The sequence below is a fragment of the Anopheles darlingi genome, chromosome 3 (assembly GCF_943734745.1).
Source record: "Anopheles darlingi chromosome 3, idAnoDarlMG_H_01, whole genome shotgun sequence".
Lineage (NCBI taxonomy): Eukaryota > Metazoa > Arthropoda > Insecta > Diptera > Culicidae > Anopheles > Anopheles darlingi.
In genome coordinates, this window is record NC_064875.1 from 68,140,968 (window position 1) to 68,167,403 (window position 26,436).

At 48.9% G+C, this 26,436-nt stretch overlaps 1 protein-coding gene across 4 annotated transcripts in view; it reads right to left on the reverse strand.

Moving 5' to 3' along the window:
* LOC125954775 (protein bric-a-brac 1-like) overlaps positions 1 to 26,436 on the reverse strand; it is a 121,749-nt gene that overhangs the window by 8,887 nt on the left and 86,426 nt on the right. For all 4 annotated transcript variants that reach the window (XM_049685356.1, XM_049685357.1, XM_049685358.1 and 1 more), the window contains exon 3: positions 21,352 to 21,409. In XM_049685356.1, the coding sequence (XP_049541313.1) occupies positions 21,352 to 21,409 (58 nt within the window). The remainder of the gene's footprint in view (positions 1 to 21,351; positions 21,410 to 26,436) is intronic.

Genomic DNA, 26,436 nt, shown 5'->3' on the forward strand with positions numbered 1-26,436 from the left:
TAAAAATTTATCTTAAAACATCAAAAAACCCAAACCGATGGTGCGGTGTGATGGTGCTCAGGTTGATTTCGTTGATTCCGCATATAGGAATCGCATCAAACACGGAACGATCGACCTTTGTGTGCGGAGAGGACACACCACAAAAACCACAAACTTCTCACCGTCCGGTGAGCGGTTGAATTGATTCCGTTTGGTATCAGGTCATACACGTGACAGTGCCAGTGCCGGACAGCGCTCAAATCGTAGTACAATCGGCCTTAAAGCTCGTGCAATGTTGTGGATGTCCAAACATATGTCCCGCGACTATTTCGGCTTCTTTATCCGGTGGAAACAGAAATCGAAAAAAAACACCGAAAATTTGAACGAGCAATTAGGGAGCTCCGTGTGGCCGACCAAACGCTCATGCATTAATCATGAAGGCGAACTATTTAATGCACACACAAGTTATGCTCTGTTGGCAACAACAGTGTCCACGAGAGTGAGGTGTGTGTGTTCTGTTCTGTTATGTTCTGTCCTCCCTCCCTAGAGCTCAATCACAGCCACCGCAAGGTGACTCGCGGATTCGCGGGCCGGAATCAAGCCACTGGAGAGCGCGGAAGAGAGAGAGAGAGCGGGAGAGAGCGACATCAATTTATTTTTGACAATCGAACCTCGGCCTCCCCCCAGAGGTGGAGATGTTTGTCACCGATTTTATGATCTGCCAATGGCCTGCCCAGAATTGGCGCCTAGAAATCGAAACGTGTGGTGACCAACTGCCAAACCTCCGCCGGGGGGTGGTAGTCCAGGGAAAGCAGGAAAAGTATTTAAAAACAGGAGATTGATTTTGATTTTCATTCCGATGCCGCTTCGAACTGGTGGCTGAGGATGGATTTTGTTTTTTTCTCCTCTACCTGTGTGTGTGTGTGACTCCTACTCTGTTGTTGGACGATTTCAGTTTCATGAATTTTTGCCAAACCTCCTCGCACTTCATCTACCGACCCCGGGGGGCCTGGCGTGTTTTCGATGTCCTACGATTGAACTGTGAGTGTCGCTTTTCCGATTGTATATGTTGTATGCTGCGCGGACACTTACTCAAGCTGACGCGCGACGCGATGAAATGGAAACAGGTAATAAAATATCGGCCCAACACCGGTGGCCGCCGCTACGCCAGTGGTGGTCCACGATAAACACTGACTTGTGCGGTTGATAATCCGTTGATTCACGTGCAGAGGCTGATAATTAAACGTCAGATTAAGTCAGCAATCGCCGAGTCAGTAACAATCAGCATATCCGACACGGACACAGACAATGCATCCAGGGATGGGTTGGGTGCTGGGAACTCAAGCGAACGCATCACGCACGCACGCACGCACGCGAAGGTGTGTGTGTCTGTGTGCCCGGTGAGCTGTCATCGCACGCCACTTGCTGAGGGTTCTTCGCAAAACACGCACGAAAGCGCCTTCACCATTAACGGCACTGTTCAACACTTTTCCTGCCCATTTCACCTACCCACCTTGTCCTCTGTTGCGACTCGACGGACGGACAAGCATGGTGGTGCATCATCATCATCATCATCATCATCATCTTCAAGATGCTCAAGAGCTCACATCGATCGATGCATGATGCGTCGAACAACATCAGCAGTTGTTGCTTCTTTTTCTTCTTCTTCTTCTTCTTGTTTGCTGCTTCTTTTCCCACCTTCCTCGCCCTCGCGGAGAGAAGGATTGGCGCATCGTCGCGCGCATTCGCCCTAGCGCGTTATTTATATTCCTTCAACTGTAATCAATTATTATCTCTAATTGCTACATTGTGCATTGTGCAGCAATTTTCGATCGAGCGCTCTTCAGGGTCGTCCTGGAGGGAGGAAAGGAGAAGGGGGAGGAGGTTCGCAATGGTGCCACCGATCGCTCCGCGGTGCCAGTCGATCGTTTGGCGTCCTCCATTGGAAAGGGGGGAGATGAATTGGCGTGAAGGGTGTTGGCAATGCTTCAACGAGAGTAAGAGTGGTGTGTGGATGGAGGGGGACAAAAGCATGTTGTGGCAGCGTAGAATCGAGGTCAGGAAGCGCATCATTTGCAAGGGCACACCCGGCACCGACCAGGTGCACTCGCCGGGGTGGTGGGAACAACGAGAATCGTTTTATGTTTTGAACTCCACTCGAGACCTACTGCTGCTGTGCTGTGCTCATCGAGTGTTGCGTTTGTGTATGCGAAACGGTGCTTGTACGTGTGACGTGGGGTGTGTTTGATGCAATGGGTGGGGGCATGTAATTTGATGTGTAACAGCATATATTGACAGCATTGAGATCGACGCATTAGCACGTTATTCACATGGAAGCATATTTTTGTAGCTTTATTTGAGTGCGATTAAAATTTATGCTGATGTCAGCCACATCATTGCTGAACATTCTGTTGATGTTGGTGAAAGACAAATTGAGGCATCAAGAATGCAGAACCGATACGAAACGAGACAGTTTTAGTGTTGTTCGAGTTGCAAAATTACACTGAAAGGGACAACGGGCTCCGTGAGCAAAATATGCTGTCTAAAGGTAACATAATGCGTTCTGGAAGAAGAGATCCAATAACGTAGATCCACCGCTTCCGGTTGGAAAACAGAACAGAACAACAAGAGAACGAGGGAAAGAAAGCGAAGAAGAGAAAGGTACCGAAGGGTGCACCCTGCAAAAGACTAATAAGCGAACCGAGGAATCCACGTGCTTTCTTCTTTTTGTTTAAGCATTTTTTTCGAAGCATTTCCCATTCGATGCTTCCGCTAACCCTTGACCGAGAGGTCCAAAACAAAAACAGCAAAAAAAAACGAAACGAAACGAGAACGAACGGTGCTTGTTCGTGTGCCATCAACGTCATCGTCATGCAATGGTTTTTTTTACTTCTCTCGTTGAATTGTGGTTACCGGTGGTGCAGCGGTGCACGGAACGGAGTAAATGCAACGGCACGGAACGGAAGGGAGGAACGATAGTTGGCCATCTGAAACAATGATCGAGTGGAAGGTAAAGGAGCAGAAGGTGGGGGAGACGGGGGCGAAGGCTAATTACAAATAAAGATTGCGTGTACAATGTCATAAATAATGAATATTATGAATAAACAGTAATGACAATATTACTTTTGCCCGTTGACGTGTGTCGCCAGTGGCCAAACGACCCACACACACACACACACAACAGGAGGAGGCACGTAACAAAGTAGCGTCGCCACCGGTCCATTCCGGGTTGAGCTGCTGCTGCTGCTGGTCCCCTACCCGTCGCAAGCGAAACGATGAGGTTCGTCGCTTGTGCTCTACCGACAGTCGTTGCAGTCGTTCGTTCGTGCCGCATTGTGGCCGGGTAGCGTACGATCGCCACACCACGGTGTTGCTGCTGCTGCTGTTGATCGATTGCTGTCCGTGGCAGTGGCTACCGTCTTCCGCAAGCCACCCGCAGCCAACCGTAACGTTGAGGTGCATCTCCAACAATGCACAACCAATACCATGGCGAATGGCAATGGTGAAGGAAAAAGCGGCAGCGTAAACGCAAAAAACACATCAAACATGGATAGCAAACAGCAGAAGAAAAAAAAACAGTGAAATTCCAAGTGACAGCTAACACGTGTTCGCAAGTGCCTCACGCAATTGTCTCGACTGTTTGCGTGCGCTCTCATCTCACTACTAGCACCGGGTGTTTGGTGCTGACAGGAACCAGCGACTTCACTGGCCATTATGGAGACAGGGCACGTGCTGCTGCACCTCATTATGATGCGCTGCTACCGAAAGCCAATGCTTTTCCAGGTCACCAAAATATATGTGTATCTCTGTGGATGGCGGACGAATTTCCGAAATTAAACCAATTCATAATGTGTTGACCTCGCTCTGTGTGTGTTGATGATTATCACGAGGGTCACCGCAAATAGTAAATGGAGGCGACCATATTGAATAGGACCAAGTGGTTCTCATTTCGCTTTATCATTGCATCAGTTAATTTACTCGCACCGAAATTGGGCCACCATTTCGCCGATTGCATCATTCCAGCAGGTTTCTGCTACACAAATGCTGGATGAACTAATTCAATCAATTTTAGAGGTGCGCGCTTTGGTGAGGCGAAGTTCTATTTCCGTATCGCCTTTCAAACAAACATCGAAACCACTTATCGTGGTTATGTAAAATGGTGGAATTTTTAACAAAAAAGGATAAAAAAAATCCCATGTCTGCATCAACACCGGGGCCTGTTGAAGACCAAAACTGATGCTGATGGCCAATTTTCTGGCGAATTAGCGAGTGAGATACTGACCTGGCGGACATCGTCATCCAAACGAGCCGTTCCTATCGTAACGTGAAGAGTGCAGAGAAATTTGAATATCTCGGTCGACTTGCTGCATGTCTGCAGGACTGTCAGCGAGCGTCACCGTCATCGCTGGTCATTGCATTCCTTGTACCAATGCATCAGTACAAGCTGAAGCGACGCCTCGATACCGCGGCAGGCATCGAATGCACGAATTTTGGACCAGAGGCACTCGGAGAAGGATACGTGAGTGTGTAACCGCGAGTGCCATCGTTGTGTGGTGCGATTGTGGTTGTTCGAGGGCCGCGAGTGCGGTAAAGCCAGCAAAAAAAAAATAGGGCTTCGAACACGTTCTTGTGACCATCCTTTTGCCACTCGCTTTCGTTTGGTCAGCACAGTGCATGATGTCCACAAGTCACCGACACGTCAAACGAAGCACTTCAGCGGCGCGGCGGTTCATACCGAACGATCCGATGTAAATGCCAGTCCGTTAGGCGCCACCGACGTGTTGTTGAATCGATCCCGGAATTGGTGGCTCGTTTTTTTTTGGTAGCGATGCAAACTATCGAGAACTTTGAATTGGGTTTCTTTTCGCTCTCGGAACGCGATTGGAGCGTGAAAACACTTTTGGAAAGTTCCTGTTCCGTTCTTCAAACTTTGGGGAAATTCCATCGGTGGTCAATCTGTTCTCCGGAGTTCTGGTTGATTTATTAGATATCACACACACACACACACAACTGGATGACCGCGCTCTGTCCTCTATGAGATCTGAGAACGAGTCAATGAGTCAACTGTTGACAAGGCCACTAGTAGTAGTAAAAGCAAGTAGTCTCTCTGACCTCATACTCATGCGATTCCATCGGGTCACAAATCACCGGATCCGGAGTGTTTGCTGTCAGCAACAGGTTATTACAGATCGTTGCACCTCCTGCAACACCCCCTTTCCGGAGTTTACGCTGCATTAATATGCTAAATGATTACCTTCAGCGAATGCACAACTCCATCGATAAATCAATGCTAAAAATGGCCTCCCCTTCCACTAACAGTTCCACACAATGTCAACCGAATTGTAATTATCCTAATACATAACAAGCCACCGAGAGAGTTAGCGCTGCGGTGAGATTGTCTCGTACGCGCGTCAAACACCTTAATTCCGATGAGAGTGAAAGTGCATCAACAACAACAACAGCAACCACGAGCTGATGCTTCGTCATCTGTACCAAAACCGCTGCACCACCCACTAGGTGGGTGGCGCGCGAAGTGCGTGTGAAATTGAGCGAAATCGAGAACTCCACTTGGACACGAGAGGGGTTGCTGTGTGTGTGTGGTGTGGTGGTTTCGGTTCGGTTGGCAAAATGATTCGCTCACTTTTTTAGTGACCCTCCACCGACCATCCCTCCCTCTTCTCTTCACACATACAACCTCCCCACACCCCCCCCCCCCACAACGGGGTAAAATGCATCATAAATTTCCGTTGCAGCATCAATTTGCGGGAGCTTCACCGATGCTGCTGCCGCTGCTGCTGCTGGGCACGTGGCATGATTTCATTCAATTTGCAGTCCGAAACCGACGGTGGCGGTCCCAAAACGAGGGTGAAGTGTGCACACGAACCACGGCACACGTACACACACACACACGCACACACACGTTCGCACGTACACACGGTAAGGCTTAAGAGGAATCCGGGTGCTGGTGGGGTGTGGGCGTGAGCGATCCACGGGAGCCATTTCGCGGTTTTGCGTCGCGCGCCGAGCTGCATCATAATTGCTGCCACAATCTGGGGTGGCGGGGTGGCTTGTTGGGGTCCCCCCCCCGCTCACCGTTTGTTGGCTTTGAGTGTTTACGAGTTCACACTTTGGAATCCCCTCCCACACACACACACGCATACGCGAGCGATTTTCTTTTTTGCCTTCCTGGCGGTTGGCCGGTTTGTTGTTTGTTTGTGTCCGGTGCTTGTCCAGTTATCCGGTTCAATTGCTGTTCGGTTGTTCGGTGGATCTTCATGTCCCCACCCCCCCGTGAGGGCGCCACAATTGTGGACCACCCAATTGGCCACGCACGTCCCGTGTGCGGTATCGATTGATACAATTATCGGATAATCATTTACACGTCCCAGCCTACAGCGTGCAACAAGTGGTGCTTCCCTGGGTGTGTGTGTGTGTGTTTGTTTGTCGCACGGTGTAGGTCATTGTTTTTTTGCGGACAATTCGCGCGACAATTAAGTGTCCTGCTCGCTGTCCCTTTTGCCAGTATCCCGGATTGGAATGGATTTTATTTTTATCAAAAAGAAGCACCTCAGAACATGGCAGAGAAAGGAAACAAATTGAATCATTTATACTATTGAATGCTCGCGCATCGCGAATATGACAACTGTTACAATGGACAATGCGTTGCATTGCGACGAAATGGAATAATTGAATCTAGAGGAGAAAAAGTGGAACGTCGAGGATGTCGGGTTGATGGAGCGTTTGTCGGTGTTTATCCCAACAAAACGCTCGCCATTTTGTTGCTCAATTAGCTTTTGTGGGGCCCAAAATCTGTGCGATGCGTCATGCACACACTCGTTCTGCCGGGTTTTATAGAAACTAGCAACTAGAGCAAACCCTTTGAAGTGTCCGCGCGCCATCTCCTTCTCTCCGTTCACTGTCTATCTATAACGTGATGCGGTGCAATAAAACAAATACCGTGCGAGCCAGCACAATCGTCTTATGTAATCTGGTTGTCGGAGGCGCAAACATACATATTGCACGAACGGTGCGGTGTCCAAGGTCTTCCAGCTGACAGCCTGCAGCTCGTCGTCGTCATCCTGCGTGCGAGGCAGAAGGGGACGCACGGAGGCGGCCGTCAAGACGAAAGCACTACAAAGAGAAGGCATTAAAATGCCGTAAACACACTCGCCACCCCCTCCGGTACCAAACGAGACCGAGAGGCACACACACCACCGACGGAACACCTTTCGTTCAAGGCATCGATCGTAAAGAGCAGCATCATCATCATCATCATCATCAGCACCATGAGCGTCGAGAGCGCGTACACCACGTGGTCGTGTGGTTGCATGGAGGGTAGAAGGGGACCTCTGCTGAAGGGAGGGGGGGGGGGATTACTCTTTTTTCTCGAAAAATAAAACGGTTTCTTTTATCTTCGCTGGGCCGCCATTACTCATTAAAAGCATGAATAAAAATTCATCATCCGCACGTGGTCGACAGCGAGAGAGAGAGAGAGAGAAAAAGAGACGGAAGAAGATTGCAAAGGGTTAACAGACGAGGAGGAGGAGGGGGGGAAACTAAGAGAGTAAGATAGAGAGAGAGAGAGACAGAGAGCATAAGAAATTGAAATAAAATCTTTAAACTGAACACTATAGTTGCTGCAGCAACGTGGAGTCGCCTCGTAAGGAGGTTGACCAGAACGTGTCAACCAAAGGGATTTCCCGGGGGGAGACTGAACGACGACGAACCAGTCCGTTAAATGTAATTTAAAACTTCCGAAACACACCAACAATACCAAAAGGTAAGGAGGTAAAACAGCATCTCGCAAGAAGTATGCACGACATAACAGCATAACCGCCATTCGCGGGAGGAGAGGAGGAGGTTAACGGTGAATGGGAGCGCGCCATGACCGTGCCCACCCTCCCCTGTTGCCCGTGTTAGTTCCGGGACAGGAGAAATATGTGTGTGTGTTTTCGGAGTCCGCATCCTACCTGACACACGACGACGCACCATTGTTTGTCGGTAATACTGGTGTTCGTCTCTCGCTCTCTCTCTCTCTCGCTTGCTCTCCGTCTGTTGTGTTCCACGGAGGTGTTTATGTGTTGTTTACCATTTAATTTGGTCCTCCCTCATCTCCTGAGCTCACCATTCATCCCCTGGGTCCACCTTAACCCTGGCTGCAAATAGTCAAAAGTCAACGATTGAGGCCAACAACAACGGCCGGTCTCTGGCTAATGCCTTGGCTTTTGGGGCCGGCCGCACCGTTGTCACACACTCGGCACACCTGTGTGTGTGTGTCTGGTGGTGGTGTGCTATCTCTTTCGTACGCGGTAAATTACATATCATAAACAATATAGTAATTATCGTAAAATGAGCTCTCATTTCTAGATGGCCTAGAGCCAGCCAGCCAGCCAGGGATTGGATTGGTATTGAGCAAGCTCGTTGGCGTGTAGCGTGGCGCACCCTATTGTGCACACTACCACCTTCCTTCAACCCTCCTGTCTTTTAGTTGTATTTTATAGTGGGATGTTGATGAGGCGAGGTTTTTTTAAACACATTTTTGCTTTTCTTTATAGATCAACCCCCCCCCACAACGCTTCTAAGTGTGATTGCGCAACAGTTGAAACGAATTGTCGTTTCCGTCGTTATCAGCATCTCGTGTCGCTTATCATAATGGTGTTTGAGACATTCGAACGCGTGACTCATACTGCTGCACTCGATGTAGAAGGTCTGTTGTTGATGTTGCCGTTGCTGAAGGTGTTCGCAAGCCCTGATATGCACGCAAGCAAGCCATGATCTCGTGCGGGCATCGAATGGTGCAATCATCTCGGTTAATAATCATTACACTAGTGTGTGTGTGTGTGTGTGTGTGTGTGTGTGTGTGTGGCTGGACTGATTGTGCGTTTTGCGAGCCTCGGCTACCGACATGTCGATCAAATTAATTGCAAATCGTTATCATTTATTGCTTTGCGGTGCCGCTGTGGGTTTGTGATCGTATCGTGTGCATCTAGATGCAACTAAGATATTGCTACTGTCATGTAATGCCCCTCTCAAAGATGGAGATTATGCCCGATGGTTCGAAGTCATTTGAATTTCGCTCAAAACATCGCCATCAACCATATGATTGTGGGGCTTATCCGATACTCTCTACAAATTCACGAGGAATCCTCTGCCACAGTCGAAAGGAAAAATGGCGAGCTAAAAGCTTTTCCTCGCCCTCTCCGAGATACGCAGATCGCGCACCGTTGATCGCACCGTTATCTAACCAACTTCACGCGTTTTGCCGTTTTGCCAATTCCTTCTTCGACTGACATTATCATAACGAGAGCCGTGGTTGGTCGTATCGTGCACCGTTCGTTCGTTATCGGGCTGCACTTTTGGTGGTGCGATATTTAATGCTTAGTGCAAAGCAATCTCTAACAGATCGGAATAAATCCGCCTCGGCCCAAAAACCGGGTCCGCATCGCGATCTCACTTTATGCGCGTTACCTTCGAAGCATTCAGCATTCAGTATCGCGACTGTGACGAGTGCGTCGCGATGATTTTGTCCAACAAACATGTCTTTTGTGTCGGATCGGATCATGTGCGTAGATCGTGGTGTTTTCGGGGGCAAGCGTTTTGCTCATATCATGTGCCTTGAGGCCTTAACGACGCAGTTCAGTGAGCGGTAAGCCGGCGCAAGTGAAATGAGATCGTTCGTTCGTTCGTTCGTTCGCTCACTGGCTACTAATGGCGGCACGGCGACTGCAAGGCACCTCGCCCCCCCCCCCCCCCCCTCCCATCGTAATGGACGAATTTATATTTTTGGCCCCGGTACGTTTGCATGCCTCATGTTTCAAGTAAATCCCCCCGCCCCTCTAGCCTTTCCGCGTAAAGTGGAGCCCGGACTCTGCTCACTGATCGTAATCTACCGGCGGTGGTGATCGCGCCGGGCAAACAGAAGACGATCGGCGATGCTTGAGGCAGGAGAAGATCATGGAGTGTGTGTGTGTGCGGCAGCAGAGTAATGGCCGCGAAGGCATAAAGCCAAATATTTATTTTTATTATTATTGTTACGATTGCTACAATAAATAAAGCCGCGATAAAGGTGGTCTCGTTCGCTTTAGTCGCGGTTGGGACATTCCACCGTCACCGTCTTAGCCGAGCTTCAGCATTACGTTTTTTGGCAAGCGAAGGTTCTCTCTCTCTCTCTTTCTGTACCTTCCTTTTGAACCACTTCTCTTGTTTATTTAAAGCTCTTTTTTGGGGGGGACAGATCTCTCTCATCAGTGGTCAAATGAATGCAACAATAAAAATAAAATAAATAAAATCCATGTAATGCCCAGCCACCAGATGATGCTCGTGGTGATCATGATGGTGATGCTGATGATGATGCTGATGATGATGCTGATGATGATGCTGATGATGCTGTGATTAAGGTAGCATCGTAGCAACGAATGATCAGCTGTATGGTGGAGAGCCAAAACTCATTAAACCCTCCTGCAAGGGAAACATAGAGCTCTCGTTATGAATGTTGTTGAGCATCTTCGTCTCTCCCTTCCTCTCTCTCTCTCACCGGCTCCCTAGCACGCACACAAATTTGATGATTGCGTAGCCGAATCCCTTTTTTCCAAATCATCAAACAACGGGCTGTGGTGCGAATGGTGCGTCGTTGTTTCAAGCCGATTCTCGATGGCCATTCAGCGTGAACAACCATCAAACAACAACGAATGCCACCCCATCTCACACACCTCTTCCCCTAGCAGCCTCGCTGCACACACGCGCGCGCTTCATCAGATCGAGACGCGCGATCTGAACAGATGATCAAAGGGCGATGAGACCGTTCGAGGGGTGGTTGGGTGCGTGTGTGGTATGCCCGATCGGTTGATTCTTTCATCTCTAGCTCGCTTTGGAATGCACAAGAACGTGAGCATTTCTTTCGTGAGCGATCCAGCGTTAATCTATTGCACTTCACAGGCCGCCTTCCCTTCGGATTCCGATCGGCGCAAAGCGATCGTGTGAGCGATCGTCAAACGCGATTCGAATCAGCGATCGCGGGTGTGCATGAGCATGGCCCGGGTGATTTATTTTAAATCATAAACTCGAGAAAAAAAAAGAGGGGCCCCAAAGGATTGATTATTTGTTTTTAGAGCTGTGTTTTTCCATTTGCATTGGCTTTGGGAAACAGTAAAATACAACCGCGAATCGATTTATCCCTTTCATCTTCAACCTCCACCCCGGGATTGGCATAACACCTGGCGGAAACCACCGGGCTGGCCTTTCTAATAATTCGTTACATAAATATTGGTTTTAAATGAAATTGCGGCATGGTATAGACACGGTGGTCGCGGTCGATCCTCGGTCACAAGTTCCCTCCTTGTCGGTCACTGCTCCTTCTCTACCATGGGATGGCGGGGAGCAGCGGATGAATGTTTGATGGGTTTTCAATAAAATCAAATCAGCGAATCGATTTCCGCGACCGAAGCCACCGAAGTAAACACCGCCACCGGTGGTTCCCAGTGTAAGACATTTCGAATACCAGCTAGCCACTCCATGTCAGGGTTACTCCAAATCGCAACGAAATGGAGCAAACATTAGCTTGAGCTCGAGCGCAAATGCGCCAATCGCGTGCTATGGTGGAGGTGGAGATGGTGGTAGGCGAGCGAGCAAGCGAGTTCGAGCTAGAAAATCAATTAAAAGCCTCATATCCTTATGCACTAATTACAGTGTTGGTTCCTGTGGCCAGGTACACCAACTGCTACGAGCAGACTAGCTGGCTGAACACTGACAGAAAACTAAATTGTTGTAATCCACCTCAAAGAATTCACCGGGGTTAGGGTTGAGTGGTGAGAGGAAAACTTAATCGTAGAGTAAACAGCAGAAGGGCCGCCGATTGGTCTCGAATCGATTCTTTGCTGGCTTGGGTGCTTCCACCGTAATGGTGACGACGTTCGGTGATTTGTCTGGAAAAGGTAATTACTCGACTTGGAATGAATCAATCCCTCTACCGCGCATTCGATTGTTGGTAATTATTTTTATGCTCGCCAATCGGTGACGCTTAACGGCTGGTCCTCCAGCTGGCAGGACACCGGGACGCCAACCTCAACTACCACCCACCCTCCCGACCATTCGCTCCGGAAAACGCGAATTGATGGGGGGGGGGGGGGAGGCAGGAATTGAAATAAAAATGAAAAATTGTTCCCCAACGTGGAATCCAGTATGGCGAAGCACGCGCTGACGTCTTACACAAAACCTGGTCCCTAGTCGGTCGAGTCCGAGTTTGAGTCCGAGTCGCCGTCTTTGCATCGTCGGTTCGTTCGCGTTTTTGCTGTAGTTCATTTTAATTTTCATTAATATTTAATTAAAAGTAAATGTAAAAATGGAGCAGGCACTGACGGTACGGTACATTACAAGGATAAAAATAGATAGAGGGTGAGCAAGAATCGTGCGAAAAGAGAGAAAAAGATAAAAAGAGAAAGAGAGGAGGAAAAAACGTTTTGCGGAAGGTCGCCACAGAAAAGATAGGCAGAATCAGGACCGTCCTGGTGCAGGAAGCGGGGGGAGATATATGAAATATTAAGTACATAAACATTTTTTATGCAACGGAAACCCCCGGCTGGCTGAGTGCGCGTAAAGTAAAACAAAAGAATAAGCAAAAAAAACACACGACGGAATCCGCGTCGCTTCTCAGAAGGTACCCCAAAGAACGAATTGAAAGAAGTAGAGAACGGGAGGTGGTACGCTGAAAAGGGAAAGCAGGAAGGTTGATCTTTACTTCTACGGCGTACAAGAAGAAGGAGGACACGAGCACTCGACACAGCGACACACACACACGAGCGCGGCGAGCGAGAAAAAGTTGTAAATAGAGCTCCTTCAAAGAAAGGTTACTTGGTGGAGGCGGAAAAAAGGAAAAGTAGAAAATACGAGAAAATTAAAAACAAAAATCTAGCACAAAAAAGAAAGAAAATTATGAAAATATAGACGACACCAAGCACCAGTTGAATGGAAGGTCTCCAAAGGAAGGACACTCCAAGGCGTAAGTGACCAACTGGCGGCTGCAAACTGCTCCGTAGTGTTCAGGCGAAGGAGATGTAGTAACTGAACAACCAGATGCAGGACCGGACAGAGAGTGAGTGATGGTCACCCCGTTTGCTCGCTGACACCGGCCGGAAAAGGGGTCCAACGGACACGAGGCCTTAATATTAATAATTGATTAATTAAAAATGAGAGAAATGAGGTGGATTGCAACACTCGCTGTACTCGCTGCGGGTCGTCAGTTGACACCGCGAGTTGAGCACGAGGTCAGGTGGCCGCGATTGACCTGCCGACACTGACACTCCATCTTTCTCGTTTCCGGTTTGTTTCAGACGGGTTCACGAGGCCACACGAAGGGGTTTCACCTTCACAAACAGCGTGGCAGTAGCGGAGTGGATGAGTTTGAAATGAAAACTGAGGGGAAATTAGGTGGGAGGTGGCTAGAAGCAGCACAATGATGCATCGTTAGCCAATCCATTTTGAAGAGCAACTCGAAGAGAAGTGCTGCAACTTTGAGACAGAAAACTTTAAGCTTCTTTACACGAGTTCTGTTATTCTAAACTAATGCCAGAAGTTCTTCTTATGTGCCTAGAGTCAAGGCAGTCTTAACTAAACAAAATATTTTGAATCCATAGAAATATGACAGAGGTGAAAAATATTAAAAAGTAGCTTTTTATAATATGCTTTCTCCAGCCAAGCACTAACGAAATGCAAAAGCCCTCATCCGGAGATTAAAATTTAAATTGTCCGATAAGAGTACGTCCCCATTGAAAATAATATCAATATGCAGCGCAAGCGTATGTGTAATAAATAGTTCGAAACGATCAGCTTGCAAAACAGTACACTGTCCGACCAGCGCCCGTCAGCCCGAGAGATTGAGACGTCGAGGAACGATGGGAGGCGCGCGTTATGGAGTAGCGTTAAGACGCCGACTACTGCCGGTTGCGCTGATGCTGATCGACCGGGGTTGGAAAAATGTGCCATTTTTCATGCACCGTTGCTCCCATTTTTTATCACTTGCCACCTCTACCACTGCCTTCCTCCCTTCCCCGTTCCTGGTGCTGCTGGTGAGATTGCATTCAATCCATATTGCGCGATACTCGACTCTGCTCCGTATTTATATTCCGCATATCATTCCGACCATCTCTCTTTGTAGCAGCAGCAGCAGCAAATGCAAAATGTCTTGGTTGTGAAGAGGGAGGAAGGGTGGTGGACCGCTAATGGAAGAATAGATGAGAAGTGAGAAAAAGTTCACCAAACCAACGAGTGCGCGCGAAGCTGGTTGCTGGTGGTCCCTGGAGGAGTCTGTGGAGTCGACTCCATCTCTCCTTTCCTCTCTCTCTCTCTTTCTTCACACATGTGCGACTGCACACATCGTGGTTGTGATGCAAAATGTGTGTGTGCGTGTGTGGCAAGATGGTGGTGATGGAAGGTGGCAAGTGGCGGCAGGCGGCATGTCTTGTTACACCTCGAACAATACAAGAAATAGCATAAAGTCGATGGCGAAGAGCAGGACGACGGCGACGAGGAGGAGAGGGGTCTCGGCTCGACACAACATACGTAAGTTTCGAGCTAACGGATGTTGATGGGGTTGTGTTGGGTGAATGAAAAGAAAGGCCTCAAGGGGGAGGGGGGGGGGAGGTGAAAGGAAGAGAGGGAGAGAGGGAGTTGTGGCATGATGCAAGCACTAGCGGAGGCATGCTGGTGGCGAAAAGAAGACAGCGCGATCTGGTGCGCGCCCGCGGAGATGAAAGTGCGCTGATGCTGCGACGACGCGAGCAGGCGGCAGGCCCCAATCCCCTCGTCCTCAACCTCCCTCCCCCCATGGTGGGGGGGCCTACCAGTGGAATGAATGTAAATAATTACTCTGCCGCGTGTTACATCAAAGAGTGAAGTCGCAAAGCATCAGCACCACACCATCACAAAGGAAAATTATAAAATAGAAAAAGAGAGTGAAACGATGGTGGGAACGGTGGAGGGGCTCAGGCTCCCAAAAGTAGCTGACAACCACGTGCTATTCGTGCGAGATGGCAAGCTGCAAGTGTTAGGGGAAGGTGTGGAAAGGTAACGCGGAAGGTAAATCGATGGAGACAGAAAAGGGGAAAACAAAGTAAAAGAAAAACACGGGGGAAGAAACTGGATAACATCGGGGCGCTCAACCAGAAAACATTCATCCGGCAGTACCTAACAATGCAAGATGCACGAGAAGAGTTGGTAAAGAGTTGGTAATGACAGTGTAAAAGTCACGAAAAATTATTTCCTTTTGGCGCGCGACTCTCAAATAATGCCGGTGATCTCTAATAATGACTATTGAGATCGAAATTGATCTAAAATACATTCTGAAAAGCATAAAAATTCCATCGAGCTATTTAGAAGAGACTTTGAGCATTCCAAACACTCAAACGATACTGCATTATCATGATAGCGCGCATGTGGCGTAGCAGCGATTGTGTAATTTGCTTGAAACACTCCAACATCCCGCCAAAAAAATCCGCCTCCCTTCAATGGTGTCGGTGATGACAGTCGCCAGTGGCGGCAAAAGAAGGGGTTCAAAGGAAAGGGAGGGGATGAGGGAGAAGCTGGCGGCTGCAGTTATCATGTGCGCGCGGGCTTGAAAGATTTGTGTCCGCCCGGGCGAGAAGAGCAACGAAAGGAGTCCGTCCGCGTGTCTGGAGACACCGGGACGCTCCGCATACCCGGTACGCTTTGTTTATAAGAAATCATATTCTAAATAGAGAGAGAGAGAGAGAGAGAGAGAGAGTGAAAGAGAGGGAGATAGAGAGAGTGAGACCAGGCGGTTGGATGGACTTGGTCTTGAAATATATTTAAAAAACGGTCTGGAGCCGTAAGACTACGACGACGACTACGACGAGGCGCAGCGGATGAGAAATGTGGAAGGAAACTTTTCTTTTGTCGGATGCTATTGTCGGCCACCACCTCTACCACCCACATCAACAACCCTCTGCCCCCTTTTTCCTTGTGTTAAACATTTACTCCGCTTCACTGTATGTGGCGGACAGCGAGAGAAGCTATTTTTACAACGCTGAACGTTGCTGCTGCTGATGCTGCTGGCTGGATGGATGGATGATTATTATATTTACGCGAAAATTCAAAGAAAAACCTGTACTACCGGACGTGGGGCGTGCGCACAGTTTGACAGAGAGCAAAGATGATTAACAGCCCCCCTCTCCCAATGCTGGCAGCTCGCCGAAAATGGCTGACAAACCACCGCGATTAATAGGTGCGCGGATCATTACTCATCCCTCCAGTTCGTGTTGTGTCCGGAAGGATCCGAGCCGGGACAGGACAGCAGGATTAGCTGCGGATGCGAAACCACAGCAGCCAGCGTGCTAAAGACTTCAACCATCATCGGCATCCGTGAGCCGGAAGTAGGCGGCAGGCGGGCTGGCGAGTGGATCACTTCAACAATTTAATTTATATCATTTTCCAGCTCATTTGCATGCCAAATTGGATGTTTATTTCATTTATCGCGCCTCGCACACAGCTACCAACCACCCGGGACCGATGACATGGATGCGTTGTGGCGTTGCAATGGCTGCCAGACCGGAAGGAAGGGCGTTTGGTCGTGGTGCACTAACGGAAGTAGTGGTAGCATCACTCCAGCACTAGTGATGGTGCATTAAATTGCAACTCCAATGGAGCTCATATCGAGCCGCATATTGATATCTACGGGTTCACACTCTGACTCTGGCACTCCATTCCAACTGATTGGTGCTTCATGGTGGTAGTGGAGGTGAAAAGGTAGAAAAGAAGAAATCCTTCCCAGCAGGCAGGCAGGCCACTTGACACCAGGCCAGGGCATTTGTACACTGGAGAGCCAATCCGTGGTGCTCCAACCATGTTGCCATGTGCTGGAGGTTGGCCGCTGGATAATTATTTTTATTTTAATGAACTCAATCCCCTTTTTGGAGCAGCAGCATTGGCCACTCGAGCTCATTTGTTTTTGCAGAGCAAACCAATTTTTATTTGGTGAAAAGTGTGTGCATACATGTTATGTGTATGTGTGTGCGATGGACTCTGTTGTGTGAAGGTTGTGGCGAGATAAATAAATGGGTAATCATCCGAAACGAGTGATCCAATCGAGCTGAGAACTGGCATCGCATTGGTGACTACTGACGAGAATTGAAAGACACACATACACGCGCACACTCGAAAGCAATCAATAAATTAAACCTGGCAAGTGGTGTGGCGAGAACCGTGACGGGGCACCACCAACGAACCATCGGCCATCATAATACTCCTCATTAACTGGACATTTGATGGAGAAAATGTTTTCCTGCCTGCCTTTTATCCTGGCGTTCGTTCCGCTTGATTGTTGATGAAGAAAAGGAAGGAAAGTGGACGGATCGGTCCGGGAAAATTCCATTTCCACGACCACCCGCGAACCATCATTTCGGTCTCCGCCCGTAAACCGTGGACCGGACTGTTGGTTCGCAAAAGAATATTATTTAATTGTTTTTTTCCAGGACTACCCGCGGCCTCTCCCACCTTCGGTCTAACCATTTTCTATGCTCGGATTCGGAAAACTCGAAAACCGGGCTTTTGGCGTCCTCCTTTGGCCGCCGCTGAGCCCCCTCCCCGGGGGGATTCCTAACTTTTGGCGAAACAATGGCGCTGGCCGAGGGTATGGCAGAAGAAGGGCGATGGAAAACATAAAAGAAGAAGCAGAAGCACAAGAGAAGATGAAGAGAAAGAAGAAAAAATTAAATAATTCCTCAAGAATAAAGAAGAAAAATTAAAAATCACCCCTCCAACCCCCCCCCCCCCCAACCACCCCTCCCCCCTTCCAATGCATAATTGTACACGAAGTGGCGGACCAGCTGGCATGATTTTGGTGTCCCGCGAAGGAATCGTGGAAGGGAAATCGTGGAAAAAAAATCTAATTAATCAAATATTTATTGCAAGTCCCGCCACTTTCCTATAATATTTCACCAACCACCCCTCTCCCCTGCCACCACCACTCCGCCCCAGAAGGGGAAAAAACAAGCCCGTGGTGGTATGCGGAGGGGCGGGGTCCTTCATTTTATTTCTGCTTCACTCTCCCCCTCCCGCCCCTTCGTCGTCATCGTCACTGATGAACGCCGAATGATGATTCCTCGGGAGCGAACGATCCTGTAGCTGCAATGTGCAGACCAGACCTGTGGCCAGGCTGGGGCTCTGGTGGCCGTACCTCGGGCCATTCTAATTGTTCACCATCCCGCCACCATCACCACCTCCGCCACCACCGCCGGGGGTGGGATGCCAAAGTAATGGACAAAATTAGCGAATCTGGAACGGAAAGAACCATCGCTGGCAGCAGCAGCAGCAGCAGCAGCATCCACCGTAAATGAGTCACGGAAAAATCGAAAATCATCCAGACACCGCGAGTGTGCCGATGGGATGTGTGTGTCTGTGTGCGCGCTAGCTAGGTTGTTAATGAGTTTTGAGTTTTGGCCATTTTGGCGCGCATTTTTTTGGTGTTGTTGTTGTTGCTGTTTGCTTTTTTGATATTTATTATGATTTTGTTATGCGCTCACCAGCTTGCGGGGGCGCCCTACTTGGCGTTGGCGTTGAAATGCCCAATTCGGCGACCCCGAACAGGACACCAAAGTAGGAGGGGGGGGGGGGGGGAAAGTGAGGAAAAAGTTTTATTATTTAGCAAATGTTTCCATTCCATCGCCTTACTTTTAATGCTGCGAAAGACATTCGTTCATTTGCCCAGATTAATTGCCAGCGGAATGTCCGGAATATCGGATTCTAGCCAGTCAGGTGCCCCATAAGGTTAGCGAAAAACAATAAATTTATCCCAGGAAAAAAAAATCGTTAAGTGGGAAACACTCCTAACGGCACACTGAGCACTAATTGGAAAAGTGTGCACGCAGCGCTGCGCAGCGAGTGATCGAGCCTGGGTCGTAAGTGCATTGTGCATCGCACAGTAGCACCTTGCAGCCTTCCCGGATACACGCAGGACACCAGACCGCATTGTTACATTGTTCCTTTCGGTTGGGCGAAAATTGAGAAAAAAAAACCTTCAGATGCGACTCCACGAGCATCACGGATTTGTTCATTTCCTGGAAAAGGAATATGTTTTGCGTTGGGCAGGGCTTTGAGATGGAAAATGGAAACCATTCAGGCATCTGCACGGTGGTAATGGCCAACGACATTCCCACGAGAGAGAGAGAGAGTGTGTGTTGGAACAAGGATCAAGGCTAACGAACGGTTGCGAGGAGGCAAAAAAGAGGGTGACATTTTATTCCTTGGTTTCGATCATCCTTACCAGTCATTTCCTGGTTCAGCCCTTAGTAACAGCGGAAGACACAAAAAAAGGTAAAAAATGCAAATATGCGTACACTAAGGGTTCGTGTTTTTCCGATCCGCTGCTCGGCATTGCGTTAAAATCGAAAGAGGCTTTCAGCGTTGCCGGCACAGAGACGCAACCGTGGCCAACCGGTCATGGTCACCGTATATTCGCACAAAAAGGATTTATAGGCACGCAAAGTCAATCCAACAAAAAGATGGAGGAAAAAGAAAGAATCCAAGCATCCTGCTGTCCATGTCCCTTTACGTCACTTCAATCGTACCGAAAAGGGAGTGGAAAAAAAACCTCCAACGGTAGATGCCCTGGCGTTCGGTTTGGCTGTAAGTGAAATGTGTCCATCGTCTACTGCGTGTGATGTTAGGCCCTGAGCCTTAGCACGTATCCGGTGGCGGCGGCGGCGGCATGATGGTGCAACGTTATGCGTTACTAGCATGCAGCGGATCCGGTTGCATTCGCTTTGTTTTTGTGCTTCGCAAACTAAAAGCCCCTCAGTTACAAGCCTCAGACCGAACCATCTCAGACCGAAACTTGCCAGTATCGAGGCTAGGCCTGGCCCCAAATGGGTCCTGTTGCTGCTGCTGCTGCTGCTGCTAGAGCTGGTGCAGGTGCGTAAGGAAGTAGCAATTAAGATGCAGCGTACCGGAAGGATGCACATAATGGTGCAGGCCGCTCGATGCGATGAGATTAGTGGCGGAGATCGCGCCCAGCTTCACCGTCATGTCCATGTTAGTCGGGAAAAGGATGTCAGTGGAAAATTGGAACCAACATGGGGTGTACGCATGCTATTCTTCCATGGTTTATTTTTTTCTGTTTTGTTATTTTGTTTTTTTTTTTGTATTGCGGAACGGCAACATGAAACGCTTTCACAGATGGCAGCAGCAGCAGCAGCAGCAGCATGCAGTGTCTGCGTTACGGAACGTGACGGCAACAGAGACTGCAAGCGACATTTTATGCTGCAACGACGACATTGCGGGAAAGTGTGCTATGCCGGCGACAATGTTGGGAGAAAGCGCTTGCGAAATATGCTTTGGCTTTGAGAGTGTCCTTCTTTCGTCCCGAATTTTATAGAAAAGAACTATAGAACTACAGAGTGTATGCTTGAGACTCATAACTATTAATACAGGATGCGCCATCTAAACATGACCTATTTAAATGTTGAATAACTCCGCCATTCTTCAGCCGGGATAGGAAAATGAACAAAATTTATTTAGGTTATAAAGGTTATTTTTGTACGGTTTAAGTTAATTTAAAGTCTTAAGATGAGAACATCAATTTCCAAGCATTCCACTTAATAAATTATGATGTTTAGGACAGTTGCGTCCGATGAATCTAAATCATTTAAATGAAACCAACTTAAAATGCAATATTTAGACCAATATCAGCATTTCGAAGAAACATGTTTTGTAAAACCAATTCCACAAGGGATCCTTCTCATCACGACCCTAGCGTAGCGTAAGCAGACTACAGTGTGGCTCAGCAAAGCATTTACGCTGAGTAAGCAAAAAAACCACCAACGAACTCATATTCACAAGAAGCCCGGGCCTCGACAAGGAAGCAAACACACAACAACGACGGCCATGTATGTGTCGCATCAGTCTTCCCCGTCGCCCGGTGATTTGGTCTCGCGGGTGTAAATGGTTCGCGCTGGTCGTATCCGCGGGACAAAGTCAGAGACACGAGATCGCGAGCTACAACGCGACGCGACAAAAAAATATAGATTTTTTAATTAAATCCGCAGCCAGTACTGTACGAGTCGCCTCTGCGTTGGCCTAGGGGGGGTACAGCTCCATCGCGAGCTCGTAAATTGAAAAGAACCCTTTCTTCTGTACGCATATGCAACGATGTATCGAAGCTGTATCGAAGCTGTTGGCCATTGTTGCAGGAGCTAGTGGGATGGTTCCATTTTCGTTCAAATGTTGCTTATGATGCTTTGGAGTTAAATAATTCTGATTGTGCTTTGCCTTTGAGGCATGCAGATTTATAAAACTGAGTGCATCTCAATTGAATTGCTTTGTCGATCAGATAATCATAAATGCATTCCCTGGGAATCGATTACTTACCAGCGATTGATGATGTCGATGCACCGAGCCATGCCTGAGAGTTTTCCAGCAGCTTAGCCTGCAAACGAAACGAAACAACCGAAAAAAAACCGTTAATTCGCCGAGAAAGAGAGAAAGTGTATGGCATTCCGGCCGGCGGAGCCCAAAGCGATGGCCCTCAAATTACGTCTTATCGCTTCGCATAATTTAGATTCCGAGGCAAGTTTTATCCCGTTTTTCGAATGTTATTATGGCGGAATTTCATTAAGAGCATCATCGACCTGCCATCGAACCTGCAGCCCGGCAACCGCCAAAGAGGGATTCTCGAATTATATGTCTAGCTCTCATTAAAATTGGCATCCCAGGCCCCCACCCCCTCCCCCCTTGGAGTGGGGATGGATTCTCAACGATCGTTAATGCTACAGTAAATAAAAAATAATCCCACGTAAGTATCATAATAAACGCAATAAAATTCGGCAACGGATTCCTGACCCCAAGGAGCCCGCACTCCCGTGGCCGCGGCCTCCCCGCATTCCGGTTCTCCGACCCAGGGAAGATTTCCTTCGAATCGACTCGAGATCCGTTTTTTTGTGGTTTTTCGATTTGCTTTATTCCTGGCCGGTCTCGGTGCTGTCGATTGGCGGTGGACGAGTTTTGGCATTCGAAAACATTATTATTATCATCTTCCTCGCACCGCACCGCACCACCCTGCCCCTCCTGATGCCGCTGAACCAAATGAAATGGTTTCGGAAGCCGAAACTTGTTTTAAATAAATTCTTATGCCCCACGTTTGTTGTTCCCGGTTGTTCCTCCCGGACATTGTTCTTCGATTCCGGCGCATGATTTATCATACGTCTCTGGGACCCTCCCCTGCCCGCACCGGTAGCCCGTTGCGGCCAGTAGGAAGGAAGGTGCGCATCTAGCAGCATCTTGAACGCAGCAACCACATCTCGACGCACTGTTCCTAACTAGCACTTATGGGTGCATAAATCGATACTCTGCCCGGTATAATTTGCTGTCCTCATGCGAAAGGCGAAGGCCCGTTACGATGCGGCGGTGGCGACGGTGTGCATCTAATGCGGTGTGAATGGTCCCGGTGGTTACCGGGACCTCCTCGCTCACTCGCGCATCGAGACATAATGATAGGGCCGATCTCATGTTTTGGTCCGCACTCCACTTTCCGGCACTGGCCTTCGATGCTGCGGTGGTGGTGTTCACACCCGGCAGTCCCCAGTCGGCGGCCTACAACTAGCGGCCTTTCATCCTGCTGGCAGCCGTCCGTTTGGGGCGCGGTGTCACAGGGCCACAGTTTGTTTTACTTTATATCGGATCGATTCCGTCGAAATCGAGTGCAAATGAGGCCATATGTTTGAATGTTTAAGACCACATGAAACAGCACCACAAAACCGTCATAAAATACCTCTTCACGGTTCCCCGCGTGTTTCCACTTTTTACCCACGTCCCTCCGGTTTAAGAGTCAACGAAATGAATGCAACGCTGCCTGCAGGAAGGTAACGCCTCTTTGATTCCCGCTTGCAGACTGCATGTAGCCTTCACAGATCGGCGGCGAATGACCGAACGAAAAGTTAGGATTGTGTGGCATCGATACAATGTGTAATGATGGCCAGGGCCACCGCCGAATGCCAGAATTGAATATAATATGAAACGTATTTTTATGCGAATCGAGCACCCCTCCGCCTTGGCATTCCGTCGTTCGATTTGCCATTCGAATGCCCACTTAGGTTGTGGCCCCCGGTCGCGCTCAAGTGGCTCAATTAAAATTGGAACCGCGACTCTCCGACTTGGATGCGAGGTTGAGGAGTTTTTGGGGAGGCAGTTCTTATGTTAATGTGCAACATAAAACAGCATGGATTAAATGTTGTTTCGGCGCAACAACAACAGCAATGCCAACGCAAAAAAAAAACCCAACGATAACAACCACATCTCGGGGTGTAAAGTGAATTAAACATTCAGCATTCGCGAGGGCAATAGCCTTGCAGCAGTGTTGCATTTGCACAAATCGAGCTGGTAAGAATCGCACGTAGAAGCCCGGCTGCAGCAGTGTGGCTGCAGCGAAAACAGAAGCGTTGCAAATCGGAAATTATGCTCCACCAATCGTGTCGGAGGGTGTATTTGCAGCACTTTTCGCTCTCCTGCAGCAAATTGGCGAAGAGAGAAACGGCTCATACGAAGCATAAAACGTGATATGGAATGCGGTTGCAGAACTGCGAAGCGAGGGATTGATTATGCTCGCTAAAGAGAACATGCGCCACTTTGAGTCGTCTGCAACAATGTTGCACAACCGGCTTGGGGTCAAGGAATCGTGCACTTATTTATTGTAATGCTCGAGCACTCACAAGGAGTGCTCGGGTAGTGCATGTGAGCATGGTAGTGAGATTATCCGGAATAACAATAAACGGAGCATCATCAACTCGCTGGTCTCATATCCGGATAGGTGGTGGTGTTTTGCCATTGCCGGGCACAACAATTAGGCAGCAAAACTCGAGCAATTCGTCAGTGGCGCTTGTGCGTCCTGTAAGATCGATTTCCACCAAAACAAACTTTATCCATTCGCATTGATCGCGGCTTTTTGCGTTCCGTAAATGCACCAACGCCAACACCAGTGCACCGAGTCTAGACGGTGCACTCCCGGCCAATGCAGGTGATAGGATATGAGGAGTAGCCCCGGGTCGGGGTGCGGTGAGTGGTCGAGCATAAATTCATGCGGAAGCAAAGAACTGAAGTAAAAACTCCTCGGAACGTTGAAACGCTTCAAAATTATGAAGTTCCGGAGGAGAGAACTTTTTGCTTCCACAACAACAACGACCACCACCACCACCAAGCCCAAGGTATGGGGCTCTTCATTTCGTCCGCTAAGCAGCATTGACTGGTGCAGACGGGCAGCAGCTGCAGCCGCGATTCCAGACTATTAGTCTTCTGACCATAATTTGCCTTTGCTTCAACGGTTCGACGCGAAAGTTTTCCCCAATTTTTCTTCCACCAGCCCGCTTCAACGGCAGCACCACACTTTTCATTCGTTCTGCGTGCTCGTCGTCGGTTACACCAGGGCCCAGTGGTCCAATGGAGTGCATCGGATCGGTCTAGAAAAGACTTTAGAAACGTTTTTTTTTTCTGACGGCACAAAACGCCACCGAGTTGATGCATAAAGAGCATTGGAGATGACCCAACGTGGGTGGCCACCAAGGCTGCCGAAAGTGCAACTACGCGCTGACCATGCGGCGATGAGGCGGAACTGCGATTCAATAGAGTTCGCGGGAGTTTCCCGTTGTTCCGGGCTGGTATTCAAAGGCTGGCCGAAAGACTTCCTCATTCCTTACTGCTAGATGGCGACTGGCCGGCCAATGGTATGGTCAGTACTCGAGAGAAACTCCGCAATGAATGGAGGCTGAACTGAAGACGGGCCCCCGGGCGTACCGCCACCGAAAAGTGCATCCATTCAAGTGGCTCCGTTGCACAATGCAGGATTTGTACAAATGGCCCGAGTTGGCGTCGAGTTCATTCGAAGAGGAAGAACGAGAAGCAGTTCAATGTTATCCTGCTGGACTCTTTAAATCAAGGTTTCAGAACGATGCAGTGAATGTAACGTCATTATCGGTTGTTTTTCCGTCGATTTAACATCTTTTAATAACAACGCTTCGGATGAGATGTAAAGTTGTGTGTCTTAGTGTACTGCTCGGTGGCCAATCCCAGGGCATGTAACGCATGCACCATGATTCAGGCATCCACCAAACAAACAGGTTAGTAGCACTAGTCGACACACTCGACCAATTATGAATGGATGTTAATTGACACATTTATTGACATTAAAGAGCGTTCGAGGAATTGCTACCAGATCCGGTCGATGCTTGCTCAGGGTTCGCGAAGCAACCGGAAACCGGACATTGTCAGCGCTGACCGAGTCTGAGCGAGCGAAGGAGCGAGCACAATACATGCGCAATATTCATATTTAAGGTCTGGTCCACGACGCGACCGGGATCGGTCACCAAGGTATTATCAACGACCTTCCCTCTCCCGGCGCCCGGAGACCAATCCTGTTGTTTACAGTTCCGGTCAATGGGGGACGCTCCTCGGGGTGTCCTAGTTTGGCGTGCTGCGTAGGGGGGCCCAGCGCACCAACCCCGGAAGCAACCGGAGACGTTAGCCGGCGAGAAGAAGATGTGTTTTCCGTTTCCAGTGCTAATTGTAATTGAATGAATGATGGCAGTCGGTATGCCGTCTGAAGATGACACAGTTTATTCAACGTTTGCGACATTCCGATGGGTTTGTGCTTCCTTGGATGGAGTGTGGTACGCCCGAATGAACTCGAGCGTCATCGTGCTAATTGACTCCATTTTATGCATCGCAAACGTGGAGCTGATAGTATCTATTCGAATCAACTTTGAGTTTAAGATTTGAGTCTAATAAAGCAATCGGCGAAGCGTCGTATTCCGTATGGCAAAGCAACAGAACTGACGGCACTGGCAGCATCATGGCCGCAGCTGGCCGTTGCCGGCATCCATATTTAATGCTCTGCGAAGGCAAAAGTAAGAAAAAGGAAGCAACTCTCAATTCCTGGCCCCCCGGCATCCGAGGCGAATATATCAGCTGCTTTGTTAGCCGTCCGTTTCTTTTTTTTTTATTGCACACTTTGACTGGAACTTCCCCGGGCTAAAGATCTGCTCTACGTAGTACGTACGCGCGGCACTAAACTCCGGACCACCGACCTCGGGCATCCATAGTTAATGTGCTCCGGATATTTTATTAAAACACATTTTTCCCATCCCCAAGGCCAGAGCAGAGCTGCTCGCGCGCGAAGCTTCGTGTGCTTACACTTCAGCTCCCGGCCTTCTTCACCCATCCACCGGGTTTGTATAAATACACCTGACCACACTGGAGTTGGAGCGAAGGAGAGGACGCGACGAAGGTCGAACTCAAGGATTCAATCGAAGCTTCGATAAACCAGTCCAGTCAGCCGTGGCATGTTTGTGCAAGTTTAAAGGGAGTGGAAAGTATAATAAATATTGGATGACGAATCGTTCCGCCGTTGCGCCGGGTGCGCGATGACCCTCGGATGATGCCGGCACGGTCGGATCGCAGGTCCGGGGA